Source organism: Rissa tridactyla, chromosome 9 (assembly GCF_028500815.1).
Source record: "Rissa tridactyla isolate bRisTri1 chromosome 9, bRisTri1.patW.cur.20221130, whole genome shotgun sequence".
Taxonomy (NCBI): Eukaryota; Metazoa; Chordata; class Aves; order Charadriiformes; family Laridae; genus Rissa; species Rissa tridactyla.
The window spans coordinates 23,060,715-23,080,078 of record NC_071474.1 but is presented as its reverse complement, the minus strand read 5'-3'; the positions used below and the strand labels follow the sequence as shown (position 1 = coordinate 23,080,078).

The window sequence follows — 19,364 nt, the reverse complement described above, 5'->3', positions numbered from 1 at the left end:
TTTACACACACACTGCTTGAACACCATCTCATCGCTTGTTCCTGGTGTGCTGCAGCCAGGTATAGGTCTGCACTGCTAGACTTTTGTCCGTCTTGCAGTCTGCAACACATCCTTAGCTCTGGTGTTGGAATAAAATAAGTAAAAAAAAAAACTGCACAGCATACATCTCTTCAAACACAGAACAAAAGCCTGATTCCAGTAACAACTTACATACTGGGCTCTCCAGTGAATCTGAACACATTCAACTGGGAAACCACGACAGTGGAAAAATCTTCCAAAGCACCTTTCTCTAAATTTATTTTGATTTTGAGGTTGCAAAGCTATTGGTATTTTGCTAAAAGCAATTTTGCAGCTTTACTTCAAATAGCAAATGTTTAAGGCATGTTCTTGTTTACAATAATGTTTCTTGCTTTCAATCTGAAGGATCTGAGGTAACATTCAAGAAATATTTATATTAAGGGCTCCTCATATATCAAGCAGCTCTGGCATTCTCTTTATCTACAGCTGCTTGCTATATCTCTAGGTCTTTTGTCCTGCAGAATTTTTTAATATTTTCCTACAGCTACATCTGCAACCAAACAGGCTATAAAATAACCCCTGCAAAGCCTCTAACTTGTAGTCACACTTGATCAGAGACTACATAAAAAAAACCCTGCTCTACAGTTATAAACAAGCCTCACTTCTCTGGTTTGTTACATGTGCGAGAGAAAAACAACCGAGAAGCCATTAAAAATTTCAAATTAAAACTCACCTCTACAAAACTATTGGTTATTAAATGCTGGTACTTTAATTTAACCTTGGAATCTGTGATCAAACGCCTGTGGAAAGGGAAGAAACACAGAAAAATTACTGTAGTAGTAAACTCATTTTTTCCACACATAGCCAGTAAGTTCAGGAGCACAAATGGTTTTGATTCCTCCTCCTATGCTTGCAGGTACTTTTTTTGTACTTACCTGTTCTCTATTTATTTGTTAGATCATTCATTATGAAAACTACAAATACTGTATTTAACTTCTCGTATTAGCTTCAGAATCATACGGAAAGCTCATGCGGTTCAAAAGAACTGAACCTCTTGGTGTGGGGATTTTTATTTAAAACACTTTCCCGAAGAGTCCAAGAAACTGAGAATTTCATTAGTTCATTTACATTAAACATGCACGTTTTGTGGCAAATGCCTTTAAAAAGCTTCAGAACAACTGTTGTGTGGTTAATAACTTTGGTAAACCCAATGTTATCTGGGTTGCAGTGGAATGCTACAGCTTCAGCTTAGAAGTTAATGTGGTTTTCATCTATTTACCATAAAAACAAAGCTGATTTAAATTCAACATCATAGAGCACGTACACAACATTGACTTTAACTTTGAATTAAGTCAGTCAGCTCGGAAGCGGGAGAGCAGAAGAAAACCAGGCAGACAGGAATCCTTTAAAAGCACAGTGTCCACTTTTCTCCTGGTCTGGCCGACCCAGCTGGCATTTGCAGACTAGATACATTAAAAATAATTTAATTATGCATTGCTGAGCACTTGTATATATATCTTTCAGTTATAACTGAAGTGTCTTCTGCATATATAAATACAAAGCTGGACTAAAAACACAAATTGCAGTATTTCTGTTTTAAATCATGCTGTGGAATCCAGCTTTATACAGGCTATATCACATATAAGTATTGAAATTAATAGGTTATCCATTTTGGGGTGCAGTCAAAAATCGAGTGTACTCCTGCATGGTATCACGCCAACATTCATTAAAGAGCAGCGCATGTGAGGACGCGATGTTGCATAAACCCTAGCCCTTAGCAGCCTGGGGAGCTCCTCACCAAACGATGCGCTGGTTATTACATAAATGTAGCACATGGCAGCCAAATTCCCAGGGCTAAAATAAAACAAATCATCTGACAAAGCATCTCATCAGGCCGGCGTCCATGGCAAGCCTGCTGTTTTGGAGTGAAACTTCATTGAAGAATAAAAAAACAATCTGAACTTATAGTGTGAATCGTAAGTCTCACTTTCTTACTCCATACCCAAGCTTCTACGCATAATAAATGTCACTTTAAAAGTTTATTGCATTATATGTATATATCAGGAACTGGATGTTAAATGAAGAGTAATTCCATAGCTAACCAGAGCACACGGAGGACGCAATCCACTGGTTTTTTGCTTACCAAACTGCCTGTCATCACTCCGTGTCAGCAACCTCACCTGCTCTAGGTTCACAGCACTTCCACAGCACCACTCAGGTCAAGACCTTCCAGAACTTCGCTCTGAATATTATTGTCTTTTGACAAACAATAAATGCAACTAGACAAATTAAGAGATGAGAACCCTTCACAGTGCCCACAAACCATCCTTTGGGGTACCTTCCTCCGTGAGCCAAGCTATAAAAGAAGTAACCGCATCGAAGAAGTCGGGTTGGAAAAGCAAACTGCTTACAAAGACAACTTAACCCTTGATCTCTTCTGGCAGCTCAGTTCGGAACTACACAACCTCAAAAATTCATCCAAAGATGGCAGCAATCCTTTATCAGACCATAAGTTGTACACTTTTGTTCCATTTTGATAATGCAAACTCCTCCAAGACACCAATCAGTGGAATTAGCGAAACACGGATCATGTGAGATGTCAAACACCCTCCCAAAGGAATTACTTTGAGACCGTATTATGTTCCAATCTGACGTAGAAGCGCTGGTATTTGCAATTATGCAAAGGAAGATTAGAAATGAGGCAATGCTCCATACGACTTCCATATGGGAACCCGACATCCATCCACTCCCACCGAGTGGGTTGATTCTCAGAAGTTACGACCAGGCTGCTGCCACCCACGAGCAGCGGCCATCAGACATGCCAGTAATAAAGTCATAATGCTGTGCTTATTAACGAAATCAACATCTTTGCATGTAGGCTAAAGCAATTACCAGCAGTGTTGGCAAGGGTGAACAAGGGATAGAAACAGATTACCTTCAGCCAGTTTGAAGGCCTTCAAAGAGCTGAAAGGGACTCTCTCTTCAACATTCCTACTTAAGGTCAACAGTAGGAAGAAAAATAGACAGTAAGATAGCTAAATACTCACAAATCGCGGGAAGTCATCCAAATTGCCAAGTTTGGACTTATATGGAGATAATTCAACTTGGAGATGTCCTGCCTTGTCAAGGGCAAGTACTGAGAAGGGAGCAAATGAATGATTTGGCCTTCCTACTCTGACTTTCTGCTGGAAAACTAATGTCTCTATACATTGATCTGAGGTTCCTATAGGAAACCTAGAGCTGGAGACTTTGTAAAAAGGAAAAGACTTAAGAATAGAATAATTAAGGACATGGGAAGGGGTGCAGATTCCAGCTGGGATTACTTACTGTTTTATTCATGCCATGTCATGAGATTGCTGCAGTTGTCCCTCTTTGCTTTTGCAAAAAAACCATGCGCCTCCTTCCCCCAGACATTCGCACACACAGAATGGTTTGGGTTGGAAGGGACCTTAAAGCTCATCTAGTTCCAACCCCCCTGCCCTGGGCAGGGACATCTCCCACCAGACCAGGTTGCTCAAAGCCCCATCCAGCCTGGCCTTGAACACCTCCAGGGATGGGGCATTGACAACTTCCCTGGGAAACCTATTCCACTGCATCACCACCCTCACAGTAAAGAATTTCTTCCTGATATCCAATCTAAATCTCCCCTCTTTCAGTTTGAGGCCGTTACCCCATGTCCTATCATTACACTCCCTGATAAAGAGTCCCTCCCCATCTTTCCTGTAGGCCCCCTTCAGGTACTGGAAGGCTGCTGTAAGGTCTCCCCGGAGCCTTCTCTTCTCCAGGCTGAACAACCCCAAGTCTCTCAGCCTGTCTTCAGAGGAGACGTGCTCCAGCCCTCGGATCATCTTCGTGGCCCCAAGTGTCCCCCTTAAGATCAGGGAAAGGTGGAGTTTTATCTCCACAAAACATTTATAGTTTTACTTAGACAAAGAGAACTCGTTTGCTTTACCACCTAGATGCCATTTTACTACTGTTGGCCCCAGGTATCTCTGCTATCTCCAGGCTGGGGGGAATCCCACAGCACATGGTGTGAGCTGAAGCCTGCACAGATTCACCCCAGTGCGATGGCTTTCTGTGCTGTAAAAGCCATGAAGTGAAACATAAGGATAGTCAGACCTACTACTAAAATCAAGCAACAGAAACCATAGCAACAAAAGCCAGCCCTGCTCCTCCTCTCCTTCCATCCTTTCCTTGCCTCTGCTACTGCCACGGCCTGCAACGATTTCAGCTACTCCACTTTACATGCACTATTTGAACAGCTTATTGGAACTGTTGCAGTCAAGAAAACACTCAAGAAGTTTCCTGCTGAGAGTGTACGACACCACAAGCTGAAGTTCAGACTCCAGTAAACAAAAATCTCAATCAAGTCACTCAAGATACTATGCGAACTTCAGCTCAGTTTCCACCCACTGAACTCTACAAGCCATCTCTCAACAGGGCATGAAAACATTTCAGCTACTTCCACTTCTGCCCAGCCTACACTTGGTGACTAACTAATGCAGGGGGGCATGGGAAATCACTAGTCTGAAAGCAACTGATATAAAAACCAGCAAATTATTATCAATGAGTGAGTCAGACTTCAGGAAGGAAGCAATAAGGTAACAGAATAAGCTTCTATTTAGACGCTTTTTAGCATGAAGGATTAAAATGTACTTAATCAAGGTTCAGAATTATGAAGGATGTTACTCATGCAGTAACATCATCCAATATAAAAGAGGAGGAAGCTCATGGAATTCACTGCTCCACCACGTACAAGCAGTCATCCTACAGCTGGAGAACTTAATAAGCAAAGTGACACAGGCTGACATACCGGCTTAATCAAATCTTATGTTTGAGGGTCAACTGCTTTCTATCAGAGGGCATAAAATACACCCTACATAGGACCTCTTCCCTCTGACTCACATATTAACTATAGCTATAGGACTTGGTGAACCAGTGGGTTGACCTAGGGAGGAAGTCCTAAATTCCTACGTAAATCAAAGGAAACTAAATGCACAAAGCAGTTAAAGAGGGTTTGGAGAGACTGCCTGGTGTTTATTCTGCTGTCATGCTGACCAAATCAGTCAAGGAGTCTTTCCTCCAAGTACTGTGCCATAGGTTTTTCACACCTAGACTGGAAGTTAAGAGAAATACCGGTATCAAAATAAACAGTTCAAAACCAACCTCTCTGCTGCCTTAAAGCATCTATGCAGTTTTCTTTATAAGCCAGTACATTTGAATAGCACGTGAGTAACAAAATGGAAAAAGAGAGGAAAGCCAAGAGGTACCAACTCATCATACTTACATAACTGTATTATCATCGACTAAGATATCACAGCCATGAGCAGGGCATGAAATGGTCTGGAAAAAAAAGCCAAAAAGGTCATAAAAGCAACAGTGTTTATGCTATTTTTGCATCACAAAAAATTGCAAGGCAAAAGACTTCACTCCAACCCACAGCAAAAACAGTACATAGGCTCTATCACCATGTACCAGATGTGCCACTGTGCACAGCGCGATTCCTCCCACCCACAGCAAGGACGCACTAACTCCACGTAGTTCCCTTCAGCTTCCCCTGGGGCAAAGACTGCAGTCCCCAAAGCTCTGGGGCTTGGGTTTCCTCTGTTGTTCTTTTGATTTTTTTAAACTTCAGCGGGAAAGAATTCTCCCCTTTCTTTCCCCTTCCTCTCCAACACACAGAATTTCCAGAGATAAGTCATGAGGTAGGTGACTTGGCATTTTACCTGTCCCATGCCTTCCTCCATTATTTTGGTAGTTAAATATTCACTCCAGCACTGCATACAGAACTTGTGTCCACACTCTAGGCCAGTAAAGTACTGCAATGACAAAGAACACAAGATACTGGATCATTTTATCACGCGGATTCACTCGATCATTTCGCCCTTCTTGATGCTGTGCAGTTTCTCTCATCCCCCATACCAAACTTGAGATGCTGCTATTTATTTTGCATTATCGCCACTACAGAACATTGCCAACACGGCTTTAGTCATGCTTTGAAAGCCAGACTTTAATCCCCAGCCCTAGCAGCAAGGCAAGGTGTGGCTGACATTTCCATCCTGCCTGCCCATTTAAATTGATCCTTGTTTTAGGAGCATATCTAGAGCGTAGTGTGGTTCTCCCCACTTTTATTCTTGTAAATGAGGAAAATAAACTCAACACCACCAAACAGGTCATGGTTATAAGATGCTACGGGTCTTCTTTCCTCTTATTTTTCCACTTGGCTTGCTACCACATGTGGGTGCTGCCCAGAAGTCCCAGAATACGCACACCAGTTATGCCCAGGCACTAATTTCCCTCTTGTAGAGGAAACAGTAAGCGACCAGTGAGTAGTCTGCATTACTGGGTGAGCACTAAACAACAAAGAATTGTGTGCACTTATGCTTTTAATGCCTACGCATAAAGTTTGCCAACTCGCTTGGTAAAGTTCCCTCTGAAACCCAGATGTTCATCAGATGACGACACTAAGGATCCTAATTGGCAGGTGTAAATTACTCAATACCATTCAATAATGAGTAGCTGCTGCAGACAGCAACAAGGACAGCTTCATCTGCGTATGCATCACCTCCACCGAGTATTTCAAGATACCATCTGGGACTGAATGGTTACACAAGGGGTGGAGAAGCAAACACTGCTGAGCAAAGACCGAAATTAAGTTACTTTTCTCAGGTCATCCTGAAGTTATTTTATACCCAGAGCCAGGGGCAAGGACAAACTGTATTTAAAACGCTTCACTCATACCACTATACCAGGTCACTATTTGACAAACCATCTTATTTTCTCAGCCAGTAAGATAAAACAAGAGCTCCTCCCTGAGATACCATCAGCTTGTATGAAACTCCATAAATGAAAGAAACCTGGTTGCCCTCCCTACAGCAGCCCAAACCAAAAGTAGGATGCTGTTAAGAGAAGAGTCTATTTTAAGAAAACAAAGTTCTAACAAAATTAGAGACTCAAAAGATTATGGCCACCACATCGCCCCCTTTGTTCACCCGACACCGGCACATCAGCTGGGTTACGCTGGTCTTTCGATGCTACAGCCACGCAGATTGCTCCAGGAAGGTGTGAGTTAGCACGTTCCTCCCACAGCCTCACCACGCAGTGATTCACGCTCGTCTGGCGCTCCTGCCATCAGCAGAGGCACAGGTTTGAACCTGAGCCTTGGGAACATGCTGCGATGCTGCAGCCAGCGGGCTCAACTCTGCCTGCCCTTCCCACAGCCCTGCCAGGGAGCGCTCACCAGGGATGGCAAGGAGCTTAAATCCCACCAAAAACAGCCCGTGAGGGGACACGTGAGCTAAGCATTCAACTGTTCCATGTAAAAATAGAGATACCCACCCAAGCCTTTGCTTTCTTTGCAGAAAAACTGGAGCGGTGCGTCCTGCCAGCACCACAGCTCAAGAAGAGAGGAGGCAGACAGCTATGGGGCCAGGATATACCAACCCCAAGACTGAAAAATAATCACTTTCAGTTTTTGAACCATTACTGAGCCAGGTAACAAAGTATCTGATGGTGCTATATGGCCAAGTGATGTCCCCTGTAGGTGACGGTTATGGCAGAAGAGCCCCAACGTGTAACTTTCAGGAAGCCAACAGCACACAGCCTGAAGATGGCACTGATTTTTTCCTAGAATTATGGCTTCTCCACATGTGATGGGAAATAAGCATGGACAAGGGGATCATTCCTTGATGAACCTAAATACTCCTGCAGCAAGCCCACACAGGGAGGCCCTACAGAACACAGGTAAGCATGTATCTTCATTTAGGGCTCATTCCAGTTGGTTCAGGCAGTGAAAAGATTTGCTAAATGCCCACATAAAAGGCAGCCACCACGCTTCCTCCCAGGCCGCAAAGAATTCAGAGTATCTTTCAACTCATTTCTTTACTTTGAGGGAGTTCCCAATTATTTTTGGCTAAGCTGACAGCAGATGTCAAGGGAGTGAGCAAAAAGGCCAACATAAAAACCACCAAGTGTAAAGGGTAACTGAGCTCTGAAACAGCAGGTTATCACAGGGGACAGCTCTAATTTTACCTTATCTATACTCATCACCTACTTTTCTTGCAAGGCCAAGTGCCAGCAGCAAGATGCTGCCATTCAATACCTGACCCTGCTCTTCTAGTAGCATCAAACTCCTCAAAGAAGGCATCAGCTGCCCCAAGATGTTTACGACGACAGCCTCACCCAGGCTTTCTTTACTTCAGTAGTGACGGTAGCACTGACAGACCGTCATCTGGGCGTCCTTAGAACAAACACATAGTTTGGACAACAGCACAATGTTCCCCAAACACCCCCCACCCCCCCCAGCAGTCCTGCACTCAGATGGACGAGACGCAAGAGAGGAGACAGGCAAAGCCATGACCCTCTCAGTTCCCGTCTTCAACAATAAAGGGCTCGCCCAAAATAACGACTGGGACTTGACACTGGTTCACGGGGACCCAGAGGGGCTAAAATATCTCCCTGAAGTTTTCAAACCATCAGGGTGCCAGGCTGCCTTCAGAGCATCCAATGCCTCCTTTTGCAGGTGCTTCCCAAAACCTCAAGTCACACTTCTTTGGAGATGACTGAAGAGCTGTAAAGACTTTGTGTTTCCCTGTTATGTGCTTTCAAAGGCAGATGAATACCACCTGCAATGACCCCGTGAGAGGGTGAATACTTAAGATTCTCGTATTTCAACAATAGCCGTACATTGTAAATTCCCTAAACAGGTGCTACTCCAAACCCTATAGGCTGAAAGGGGCTCTCAAAAAAAATACAGCTTTCTCTGGGGGGTGAAGCTGACCATTGCAAGAGGATTTAAAAGCTGAGATTTTAGGTTAGGTATTGAACATAACTTATCCTAGAATTTATAATTCACATTGACCAAAACATCTTCAAAACAGATTTCAAACCAGATGGCTTACAGTCACCTTAGACACAGAGGCACTACAGCCTTTTAAAAGAGAAATCATAAATATTAGTCTTCCTCTATGCTCCAACTTCTAGGTAAGGCAAAGAAAAAAAGAGGTTCCTCTCTGTTGTCTTTTGACTGAAATCGACACTAACAACCAGACACCTCTGCTCACTTGCAACATATCACTGCTCCAGCTAAGAAACTGCTCCTTTAATAACTGGGCCACTACTATTTTTAATGTGCTGTTCGAACCACAAAACTGGTATTAGTGTGCTTTGTGCTGTTCTTCCCAGCAGGCAGAAAGCTGTTTCCCAGGCAGCAGGTGCACCCCCAGCCAGAGGAAAGGGCTCTCAGTTGTGAGTGCTGAGCGTATTATTCCCACCCGGCACGACAGCCACACTAAAAAGGGGAGAACAATATATTAAGAACATGAAATCGAAATTTGAAGCTCCTAAGAAGACCTTTTCTGGAGATGGACATTAAGGTGCTAAAGATGTCTCCTCCCATTTTTTTCTCCCCTCAATCCCTTCTCCTATTTTCATTAAAAACATCGCATAGCCCAAAATCATTTCCTCACTACTTAACATGGAAGTCTGCAGCGATTAAACAGTAAGATTTTAGCATAAGGTAGAGGGCCAAACACATTTCTCAAGCTTGTTTCTCTTTTTCAAAGCTCTTCTTCATACAAAGCAAGCATCAATTCTCCTTTGCAGCTATTCTCTAAGAAGTCAGTGCACACAAGGCTTAAAAGGAGATGCACGAAGTCTTGTGGTTCCTGGCTCAAGAGCAATAGTGATCTTAAAACTGAGAATCTCAGCTGCCTGAAATTGGCCTTTGCTCTGCTCTGCCTGCTCCAGAGCAAGGGCAAGGCTTGCAGTCAGCCCACAGCAGCAAGGGGACGTTTTTCAAGGCTACTCATAAACCCAACGTGGTTTCCATTCTTGCCGAAAAGCAAGTTCTTAAAACACATAAAAGAGCAAGAGTGGAAGCCTTACGAAAGGACTGCTCTGCTCTTTAAAGGGCAGGCAGGCGTTCCAGTGTTTCGGAGGGTCAGGAGAGCTCCACCAGGAAGGGGAAGTTTCAGTAAAGGAAGAATTCCTCAGGCATGTCAGCACCCCGCCTTTTGGCAAAGCCACAGATGGACTCTCACGTCTGAGCTTTTCCACTGATCTCCTTTTCTTCCAGGATCTCCCATCATTATGTCCTGCCTCTGGAAAGTCACAGAAGTTGCTTGCCTGTACAAAACCCAGCAGAAGTCTGGACCTCCGCTTAGTGTACCGGCAAGTTTAGTAGTTGTGAACAGCTACCAAAAAACTGGAGCACTTTCACCAATCTTACCACCAACCAGAAGACTAATTTAGAGCCCCAGCAAGCACTTCTACCCTAATCTTCTCCTATTAAGAAGGTATTGCACAAACACGATAAAGATCCAAAGACATCCACACAGGTTGTGTTCTTTGAACAGCACAACTTCGTTTTACTCCTAGTCCTAGTTTTATTCTAGGCTTTCTAGCTTGGCTATTTTGCATCATTATTTACTACTTTTATAAACTGTTTCCAGTCTGGTCATTCTATTGAACTAAATCCCTTTACCCATCATGCTTTACACATAGTTTTTCTTTCATGTATCATTTATTTGCATATCTCAATTGGTATCTGACCTTTGTAAAAAAATAAAAAAAATAAAAAAAATCACTTGATCTACTGCTTGCTTCTTTCTGAAGAACTCTACCACGCTGCGGCCCAGACCCCAGCATCCTCAAAGGTTTTTGCAAAAAGGATAACGATCTCATTTGAAACACAATCCCATTTTGGGTAAACTAATACTGGTTAAGGTTTGTTTAAAAAAAGAAAAAGAGCTTGTCAAACCACACAGTAGGAATTAAAGAGAACACATGAAGGACAACTTAATTCTGTGGTCCCCCACCACACTGCTTGGATCAGCTGCAGCACACAAGACATAAGGTTCATTGCACTAAGAAACAATCTCGGACGCAGTTTTCTGTGTCTACTACAGATTAGAAGATTCAATGAAACAAGCAAAATCTCAGTTTCATTCCAAAAGCTTTTTTTAAAATACCATCGGAGGCATCCTTACAGACTTCTGCCCAAAAGGTTAAGTTTCTGATATCCAAGTTGGGGCGGTTAGTGGTCAGCTACCACCTGGGCTGCCAGGTACTCACCGAGTTCGAGTAGTTCAGATAGCAGATCTGACAAGGCATATCCTGGGCCGATGACCTTGTGTTCATCTGGCGCGTTCGAGACTTTTTACTTGGATTAATTACATGACACTCTGCAAAGAGTTTCTCCAAGTTGCCATCGAAGTACCTGCATCAGACACACAAGAGAACAAGAATTTAACTACCTTCTCTGGAAGTCATTTTTCAAGTTCTGTTTGGGAATTAAATGTACAAAGTTGGTTTTAATACATCAAAAAGCTCACACACCCACTACTTTTAGCAAACTCTTCACTAACAAAATACAACCCAGCCCTGACCACAGAGGTGAATACTGGAAAGCTGCATCATTTCAGAGATTTGGGCTTGAATTGCACACTCCTGAAAATTCAGGTACCTTCAATGGTTCAGCTGCATTTCAAGTAATTCATGATTCTCCACGGTGATTTCTTTGGATTAAAACTCAAAGACTGGGAACTGAAGCAAGAACATCTTACTTCACAGTCCAGGTATCGGGACACCTTCCTAAAGCACAGGTTTGATGCCCCCAGGCACAATTCTCTTTCCCGCTTAAGCCTTCCATTTTCCTGTAATATTCTAATCACTAAAGCATTAAAGAGGAGGCAGGAAGCAGCAATCAGTCACGGTTTGTGATTCGGCAGGTTCCTGTACTTCACGTTTTCCTCCATGTACTCCGTTCACATTAGGTGTGCCCCAAAGAGGTCCAGACTTCAATTCTGGCCCTTCTTTCTCTGATCCAAGGAGAAACGTGTCAGCAGGGTCAGACACTTGGTTCAGCTGATGATGCACTCACGCACAGTCACCGATCTCTCATAAAGGCAGATGCAGGACTGCGTTTCACACACTTCAGTCATCTCCAGAGTTTGGGAACAACTGCTGCTGGATCAGGCCTCTATCAGATCAGGACTCTGATCTCCAGTTAGACCAGTCTTCAATTTCACACTTAACACCTTGCCCATGTCCAAAGCCTGCAACAGAGCTAATGCAGAGCCCGCCTCTTAGGCCAAAATCCCGGCCATTTGAGTATCTTTTGTCTCCAGTCAACTTGAGATATTTTAATAACCTCCTATGAAAATAAAATTCCAGGTTTACATGCTTCCAAAGATTAGATATCTCATGGCAGGGAGCATGCAAAATCGGCTGGGGGGAGGATAAGAGACCACTTTATTTCCTGTTCCCTTCAGGAAAAAAATACTGTTTTGGTTTACAGTCTTACAGAAAGCTCTTCAACTTGGTAAGGAGGACCAGATTTGAAAGAACCGTGAGTAGGCAGGTCAGCCTCCTCCCAACATCAGGACACCAAGTATCTTTCTCCAGCCTGCAGCATCTGCAAAGAACTAATCAAATATGACAATTAACCAGCTAACCTACAGGTACATCCCCCAATTCAACGCCAGTAAACAAGCCATCCCTAACATCAGCAGCAAGTTAAATTCAAATAAGGTGGCACCTACCTAGGGGAAAAAGAAAACACACACTTGACCATCGTACAGTTATGTTTAAGACCAGCAAATTTACTCGCAGCAGACAACGGTCCCGGTAGCTAAACACAAGGGCACGACTGAAGTTAAAGAGTCTTTACAAGGCACATACTTAAACTCATCACAGACCAGACCAAAAAAAGAATCTGCTGTCCACCAACAGATAGAGAAGAACCAAGACTTTCTGCTGGTGAAAGAAGTTACTGGGCGTCTCTCAAGTCTGGGACTAGGCCTGGTATCTAACCCCAAACGCCTCTGGGTAGATGGTCTTATCCTGCAGTATTCCCAAAGAGTTCCAAATCCACAGCAGCTCTCTTACAGCACTACCTACTGACAAGACTTGACGTACAGTTAAAAAGGGTTAACTCACTGCTGGTTCCTATGTTTCTTGATGCAGTTCACATACTTTGGATCTTAATTTTCAAGACACTGACTTTTGAAGGTGGTGGTGAATTCTGGCATTGCAGCATACACAAGGCTTTGCCACTGTTTGCTCAGGGATTTAACTCAACCAAGTTATTTTGTTTGCCTTCAGGATTACTTATATCTAGAAGACTTTAGCAAGCGAGTACAGTGCAGTCCCATTATAGGCAGTATTAAAGACCCATGAATAAATATTAACTCCATAAAAGGTTTCCAGCACGATCAGTGCAGGACATCCTCCGTTTGAAAGGAGCAAACAGTTGGGTGGGATGTTTGCTAAGAAAATAGTTTTGAAGACAAATGCTATGATGCAACTAGAATGCTGGCATTCGTGGTCAGCTAAATGCTTATGGAAATACCAGAGATACTTGTACTGGTGGGCTGGTTTTAAGGGTGCGTATCCACTTCAGGAACTTGACTTCACCACTTGCACCAGGCAGTTCTATTTTTACCAAATCCCTGCAAAAGCTACTCTTCTGAGCCATGACACCTCCTGCCCAACACCAAGAAATATGGACAGTAAGTCAGCAGCAACTGCTGTTCACCTGGAATTACCTATCCCCCCTGAATACCAACAGGTAACTAATGCAGAACAACCATTTCCTTCCCAGGCTTTCAGTAGTTTCCCAATAACAGACAGAAAAAAAAGTGATCTGACATTGGGTGTTTCTTGGGGCTAAATGCTAATGGTAACGGTTAACTCAAGTAAGAAGCATGGACTTGAGTCCTTAACCAATTTACATGTTTCCAAAGCATTGATACACTGCAAAGCTTCCAGGTGCTTGCCTTTTGGTACACCAGTCACAGCTCATATTAACTGGTTTCCATCTCAGAAATGCCTGGTCTCTCCTACACTTACAAAGGAGAAGCAAACGAGGCAGCCGAGAGCCTCAGCCAGGGCCATGCAGAGGAGAGAGAAAACATAAATCCAAGAAAAAAGGCTACATTTTGCCTTTTGAACTCTGCTGCACTCTTAAATTCTTACGGAGTTCACTCCGCTCTTTGGGATTACCACTTGTAAACCCCACCAGTGTCGAAGAGAAACAGGGTATCGAGTATTCCTCCTTCCCCACGCTGTTTTCTTTTAATGCACTTGCTTTCTTTGCTGTGCCAGGGTGCACTGAGCAAGTAAGTTCCACATATGTGTCTCAGACTCAAAATGATGCTGTCGCTGGGCAGTAAGAAAATGCAGAAGAAAACCTGGACCTCCCTAAAAATACCCCTTTGCAATGGGCACTGAAGAATAGTCCAACACTTCTCTAACTGCTCCACCACTCCTTCTGCAAATACACCAAGGGCCCAGTCAAAAGACTGTTTCAGTTCCTTCAGAGGTTAGAAATGACTCTCTAATTCCTATTACCACACCTTTTTTCCACTTGTTCAAGCATCAACACGGATTGTGGTTTGAGCAGACCTCCCTTTACCCTTCCAGTGTTCCTCCGTGGAAGGACTCACAGGCAGCAGCTGCAGCACCTTTCCCAACAAGCAGAGAAGCTTCTCACATGCCACTTCTCCACTTCCTTGTCCCAGCAAACCTTCTCAGCCACTGGTTTCCATTTCCATTCATCCTTCATGAACCCAAGGAGGCCACAACAAATGCGATCCTGGTTAAGATCTCACCACAATTTCATCCAATCTCATACAACTTCATCTACATTTCTCCTGCGAACCTAATGCATCCCAAATGATGTCTACCTTTCCCCAGAGCTCCTTTTCCAGCTCTGTTGATGAGACCTCTTGCGACACTTTGTACCACTTTCATTGCTAGGATCCGTCAGCTGTCTGGGTTTTTTTTTTTTCTTTTTTCCCTTTATGACATCTGGATCCTTCTCTGAACCAAATGCCTCCAAAGAGATTTATGCCAAGATATTCATTAACACTGACAAACATTCACCCCAAAAGCACCCGACAAGGGAATTACTAACAGGTTCCATCTAGTCTGCTGCTTCCCTTTTGAGAAAAGTAACTCCATACACACCATCCTAACAGCTGAACCCAATGTATGTCACATAAAATACATCGCAGAGTTGCATGCCATCATCTCTGCTGTGAAACATGGGAGAAAACCCCTTTAATTCCCTGCTTGCTTCCTTCACAACTCCAAGGGTTTTGATTTTTCCTCAAGCCATCCCTCCACTTCTCACTATTAAGGGATTGCTTCTTAGTTGCTTTGTCCATATTTTCATCTTAGGGAGGAGCACAGCACCTTTTAAATCCTTTATCCTCTTCTCCCTTTGCAATGTGGACATTCAGCAATTCTAGCACTTCTGACACTCAAGAATGTTGTGGTCTATTCAACACTAGACTCTCTGCTCAATATAGCTGACTTCAACAACTGGTTCTATTGGTTTTTCAAAATCCAGTCTCTTCACCGCAAAGTTGTTTTCTCTGCTACTTTAAAATGAACGGGCACACCAGTGACTTATTTTCAAGTTCTTCTATGATTTCTTCACTGCGTACCACCACAAAGTCCATAACATCAGGTCTTTTTGTCAGATGGATCAAGCTGTCAGCTTCTTTATTTCCTCAAAATTTCCTCCTGCTGCTGGTGACTGCCTAATCACAATTTTCTACACATAATCAAATCCTGTCCAAGGAAGTATCAAAGATAAAAAGCCTTATCGCTGAAGAAAGTACACACTTTGGGATATTTACTTTAGTGAAAGGGCATTTGTGAATGTCAGAGAATCGGTATGCCTGCAGTAAAAGATATCTTCATACGAAAAAGCCTGCCATACACAATTTTTCACCTCTTCAGCCTCTGATGAATAGTGTTAAGCCGTTATTTGTCCAAAGGAAAGCAGATGGCCAGGTACCTACAGAGAGGAGTCAGACCCTGAATGCAAGGGCAAGAGGCAATCTGGGCTAGCAGCCAAGCCACTGGGGCCATCCTGGCATCCTCCTCTGCTCAGAGGCAACAGAAACACACGGCCACCAAGATAACGCACCTAGCAGGGACTGCAATACTTCTCTCTCTACCTCCAGGGATTAAATTGGGCCTTTGGCTCCATGCTGAAATACTTTTCTTTAATTAAAAAAAAAAAAAAAAGACCGGGGAAGGCAGACAAAGCAGGAGAGCTGCATTTTGGTCTTTTCATCATGGGGAAGTTCATGCCCAAAACTCCCCTCAGGAGGGACGGATGCTATCAGTCATAGTAAAATTGGAAGGTAATCAAGGTAAAGTTATAAACTAAAGCACTTTCTTCTCTTAATTGTAAGGTTACCTGGTCAATCTGCACCTGCCAGTCTCCTGTTTCCATTAGCCAAGCTTGTGAGACAGAGGAAAACACAGTATTTAACATCCTTATTCTCCAAAACACACACAGCATATCAGAAGCTGAACTCAAGTACTTCCTCCAGTATCCACTTCCATCCTACAAACAAATCCACCCCAAAACACCAGTTTTGCTTTTGGACACAATCAAATAATTAGTGCCCCACCAGTGGGATAGGGCAGTTTTTCAACTGTGGCTATTACTTCACTGTAAGTGGAATACCTGTAACATATCTGCCCTCTTAATAACGCCATGCAATTATTCCATGACAAAGCTGGCCCAGGCAATAATAACCTGCCTATTAAAAATATGCATAACAATGAAAAAAAAGCCATGAAGAGGTCTGCGTGTGCTAAAACATGAAATTTTCATCTCATGAGCTCAGCCCTCACCACACTCAGCACTTACTAAAAAAGAAGCTGCTTTGTTTATCTGCTTTACTACAGGCAAAGTTTGATAAGGCCGCCTGTTAGGTCGTGCTGACTCACGATGAACTAAGGTAAAACAGACCCTGGGCAGGTGCTGTAAACACACACCATTGAGCAAGTGCGTTCAAACTCTGACCTGGTGTGAAATCAAGCACCAAATATTGCACGCAAACATTACATCTTAGCAAGCATTAAACCCACCCAGACTGCAGGCAACAACAGGAATTTCCTGGGAAGTCTTCCTCGTGGTTATTTAGGAGTAGAAGAGGCCAAATTTATACCAGTTCCACTGCTTAAGAGTCACCCAAGAAAAAAAACCAAACATATATGTCTCCATCACTGTTGCAGAAAGTGAATTCAACTGGTGTGAAAGAAAAGCGTGTGTGAGCGCTTTTTCTTGGCGTTTGGGTTTTTGCCCCTAAAAAAAAAAAGTAGTGTTTAATTTTTATTTTTTTTCCTTGTTAGACCATGCTTCTCTGCCCCACCACAAATGCCTCCCAGTGTTTTGCAGCTAGCTCATTTTACACAGGCGCAATCCTGCAATAAGATTTGCTGGCCACACACGAAGTCAAACAAGTCTCAAAAGTGATCTCTAGTTTGGAAGATGAACCAAGCCTGAGTGTGGGCTTAATTGGGCTTCTCACATTCGCCTGAATGAGAATGACGTCTATTTTAGCAAAAAGATGTGATCTGTAGCTGGCTCAGGGCATCATTTCCAGCTCCAGCACTATTTCAAAGTGATTGCTTCGCATCCTGGCTACTGAGGTGACCACCTGCCTCCCACCCGGCACAAAATCTTCTTGAACACTAAGAGCCAGCTCTCAGCCTCTTCCCAGCCTCCCGCTCCTGCTGGGAGCTATTTGGTGAAGAAGTGACAAAAAGCAGCACCAGCTACTTGAGAAACAGAATGTTCTAATGTTTTTCTAATACAACAGGACATCCGCACCAAAAGTCTGCCTGGTGTGCAATAGGTCTGCACAAGCAAGGGTCACGTATTGCATTACTCACAGGGCAATCCTATAGAATTAAGATAAGTATTTTAATGAATATGTACCAAGAGTAAATGTTTACCTGTGGACTTTGTAAATATTTACACATACTTAAAATGTTTTGGTTGGAAACTGTAAAAGCCTTAACAATAATACCTCACATAGAAGTGGTTGATACCTTCCTTTGAAAAAAACCCACAGTCCATTTTTATTTCTTTCTTTTTTTTTTTTTTTTAAAATTGATGGCAGCTTTAGACAAGCTAAAAAAACCTACTGAATACCGGATGACATTTCAGTACACTTTACGTAGAGGTATCTCAAAGTGAGATGGAGATAGCCAAGGAGACTGAACTTTAGTCTGACCAAAAGAACCAGCACTAGAAACTCGAATACAAAGAAGTGAACAGACACAGGCTGGAAAAGGAACTAAATCAGAATGCTTAACAGCTGTAGTAAGAGTTAAATAGCCTCAATGTGACTATATTTGTAACACAAAGCTTTCATGCTTCCAACATTAACTAAAAGAGGTCAATCTCAGGAAAGAAAGCAGAGACTAGAAAGCTTTAAAAAAATATAATCACCTCAGGAAAAAAAAAAAATCTAGGCCAAACAAAACATAAGAGATACCTGAGCACCATCACTAACTGAAAGTGTTACACAAAGGGGGCTAAAGGTGTCCTAAATCCCTTATCCCAGGAGAGTGGAAGTACTTAAACTCCACGACTGTCGGCTCAAAACCTGTTGCTCTTCCCCACTTGCACCTGGCATGAAGGAGCACCCAACTACAGGGGCTCAGCCCGCAGCACCCACAGGCTGGTGACGGGTGTTCATCAATTCAACAGCACTACCAGTAACCGTTTCTGCACAGGGTTTTAAGATGACAAAGCATCCGATCTCCTTACACCCTGATCACCAGGCAAAGGAAATGACAATCCTAATCCCAAACAATCCCACCAGGCAGAGTCCTTCTGCTCTCACCCGCAACCCACCCACTTGTGTCACTTAATGGTTGTTAAGACCAGCAAAGACTGTAACAACTAGTAAGTCCCTGTATGGCCTGGTCCTGACTGATTCTCCCCCCTTTTTCAAGCTTCTACAAGTAAACGGAGTTCTCCAGCTCCCTCACACTCTCTTCAACAGCAACAAACCCCAAGTCCATTACCACTGGAGATGGATTTGACCTTGTCCTGTTTTCAGCCGGGATGGAGTTAATTTTCTTCCCAGTAGCTGCTGTGTTTTGGATTTAATATGAGAATAATGCTGATAACACATATGGGTTTAGTTGTTGCTAAGTAATGCTTATATTAAGTCAAGGACATTTTCAGCTTCCCATAGAAGCTGAGAGGGAGCATAGGCAGGACAAGCAGGCCAGAGGAATATTCCAGAGCACAGACATCATCACTCATTTTGTACGTTCTTTTACCATTATTATTACTGTTTTCTCTTCTGTTACTGTTCTATTGAACTGTCTTTATCTCAACCCATGACATTTTTTTTTTTTCTTTTTCTCCCTCTTTTCCCTCTCCCACTGGGGCTGGGGGAAAGCAATCCTAGTTGCTGGCTGGGGTTAAACCATGACAGGCCCCCACTGTATAACAAGCTACAAGAAGTACCTTCACCAGCAACATTCCCCAAGAGCTGGGAATGAAAGATGAGAAGTAA

The 19,364-nt window shown here is 43.2% G+C and overlaps 1 protein-coding gene across 8 annotated transcripts in view; it reads right to left on the bottom strand.

Moving 5' to 3' along the window:
* Positions 1-19,364, bottom strand: part of ARIH1 (ariadne RBR E3 ubiquitin protein ligase 1) — a 63,835-nt gene that overhangs the window by 17,595 nt on the left and 26,876 nt on the right. For 5 of the 8 annotated variants that reach the window (XM_054215369.1, XM_054215370.1, XM_054215371.1 and 2 more), the window contains 4 exons: positions 11,092-11,236; positions 5,745-5,837; positions 5,306-5,361; positions 752-818 (listed from right to left, as the gene is read on the bottom strand). In XM_054215369.1, the coding sequence (XP_054071344.1) occupies positions 752-818; positions 5,306-5,361; positions 5,745-5,837; positions 11,092-11,236 (361 nt within the window). Of the gene's footprint in view, positions 1-751; positions 819-5,305; positions 5,362-5,744; positions 5,838-11,091; positions 11,237-12,322; positions 12,444-19,364 lie in introns of all 8 variants that reach the window. The other 3 variants (XM_054215374.1, XM_054215376.1, XM_054215373.1) reach the window with 1 other exon arrangement.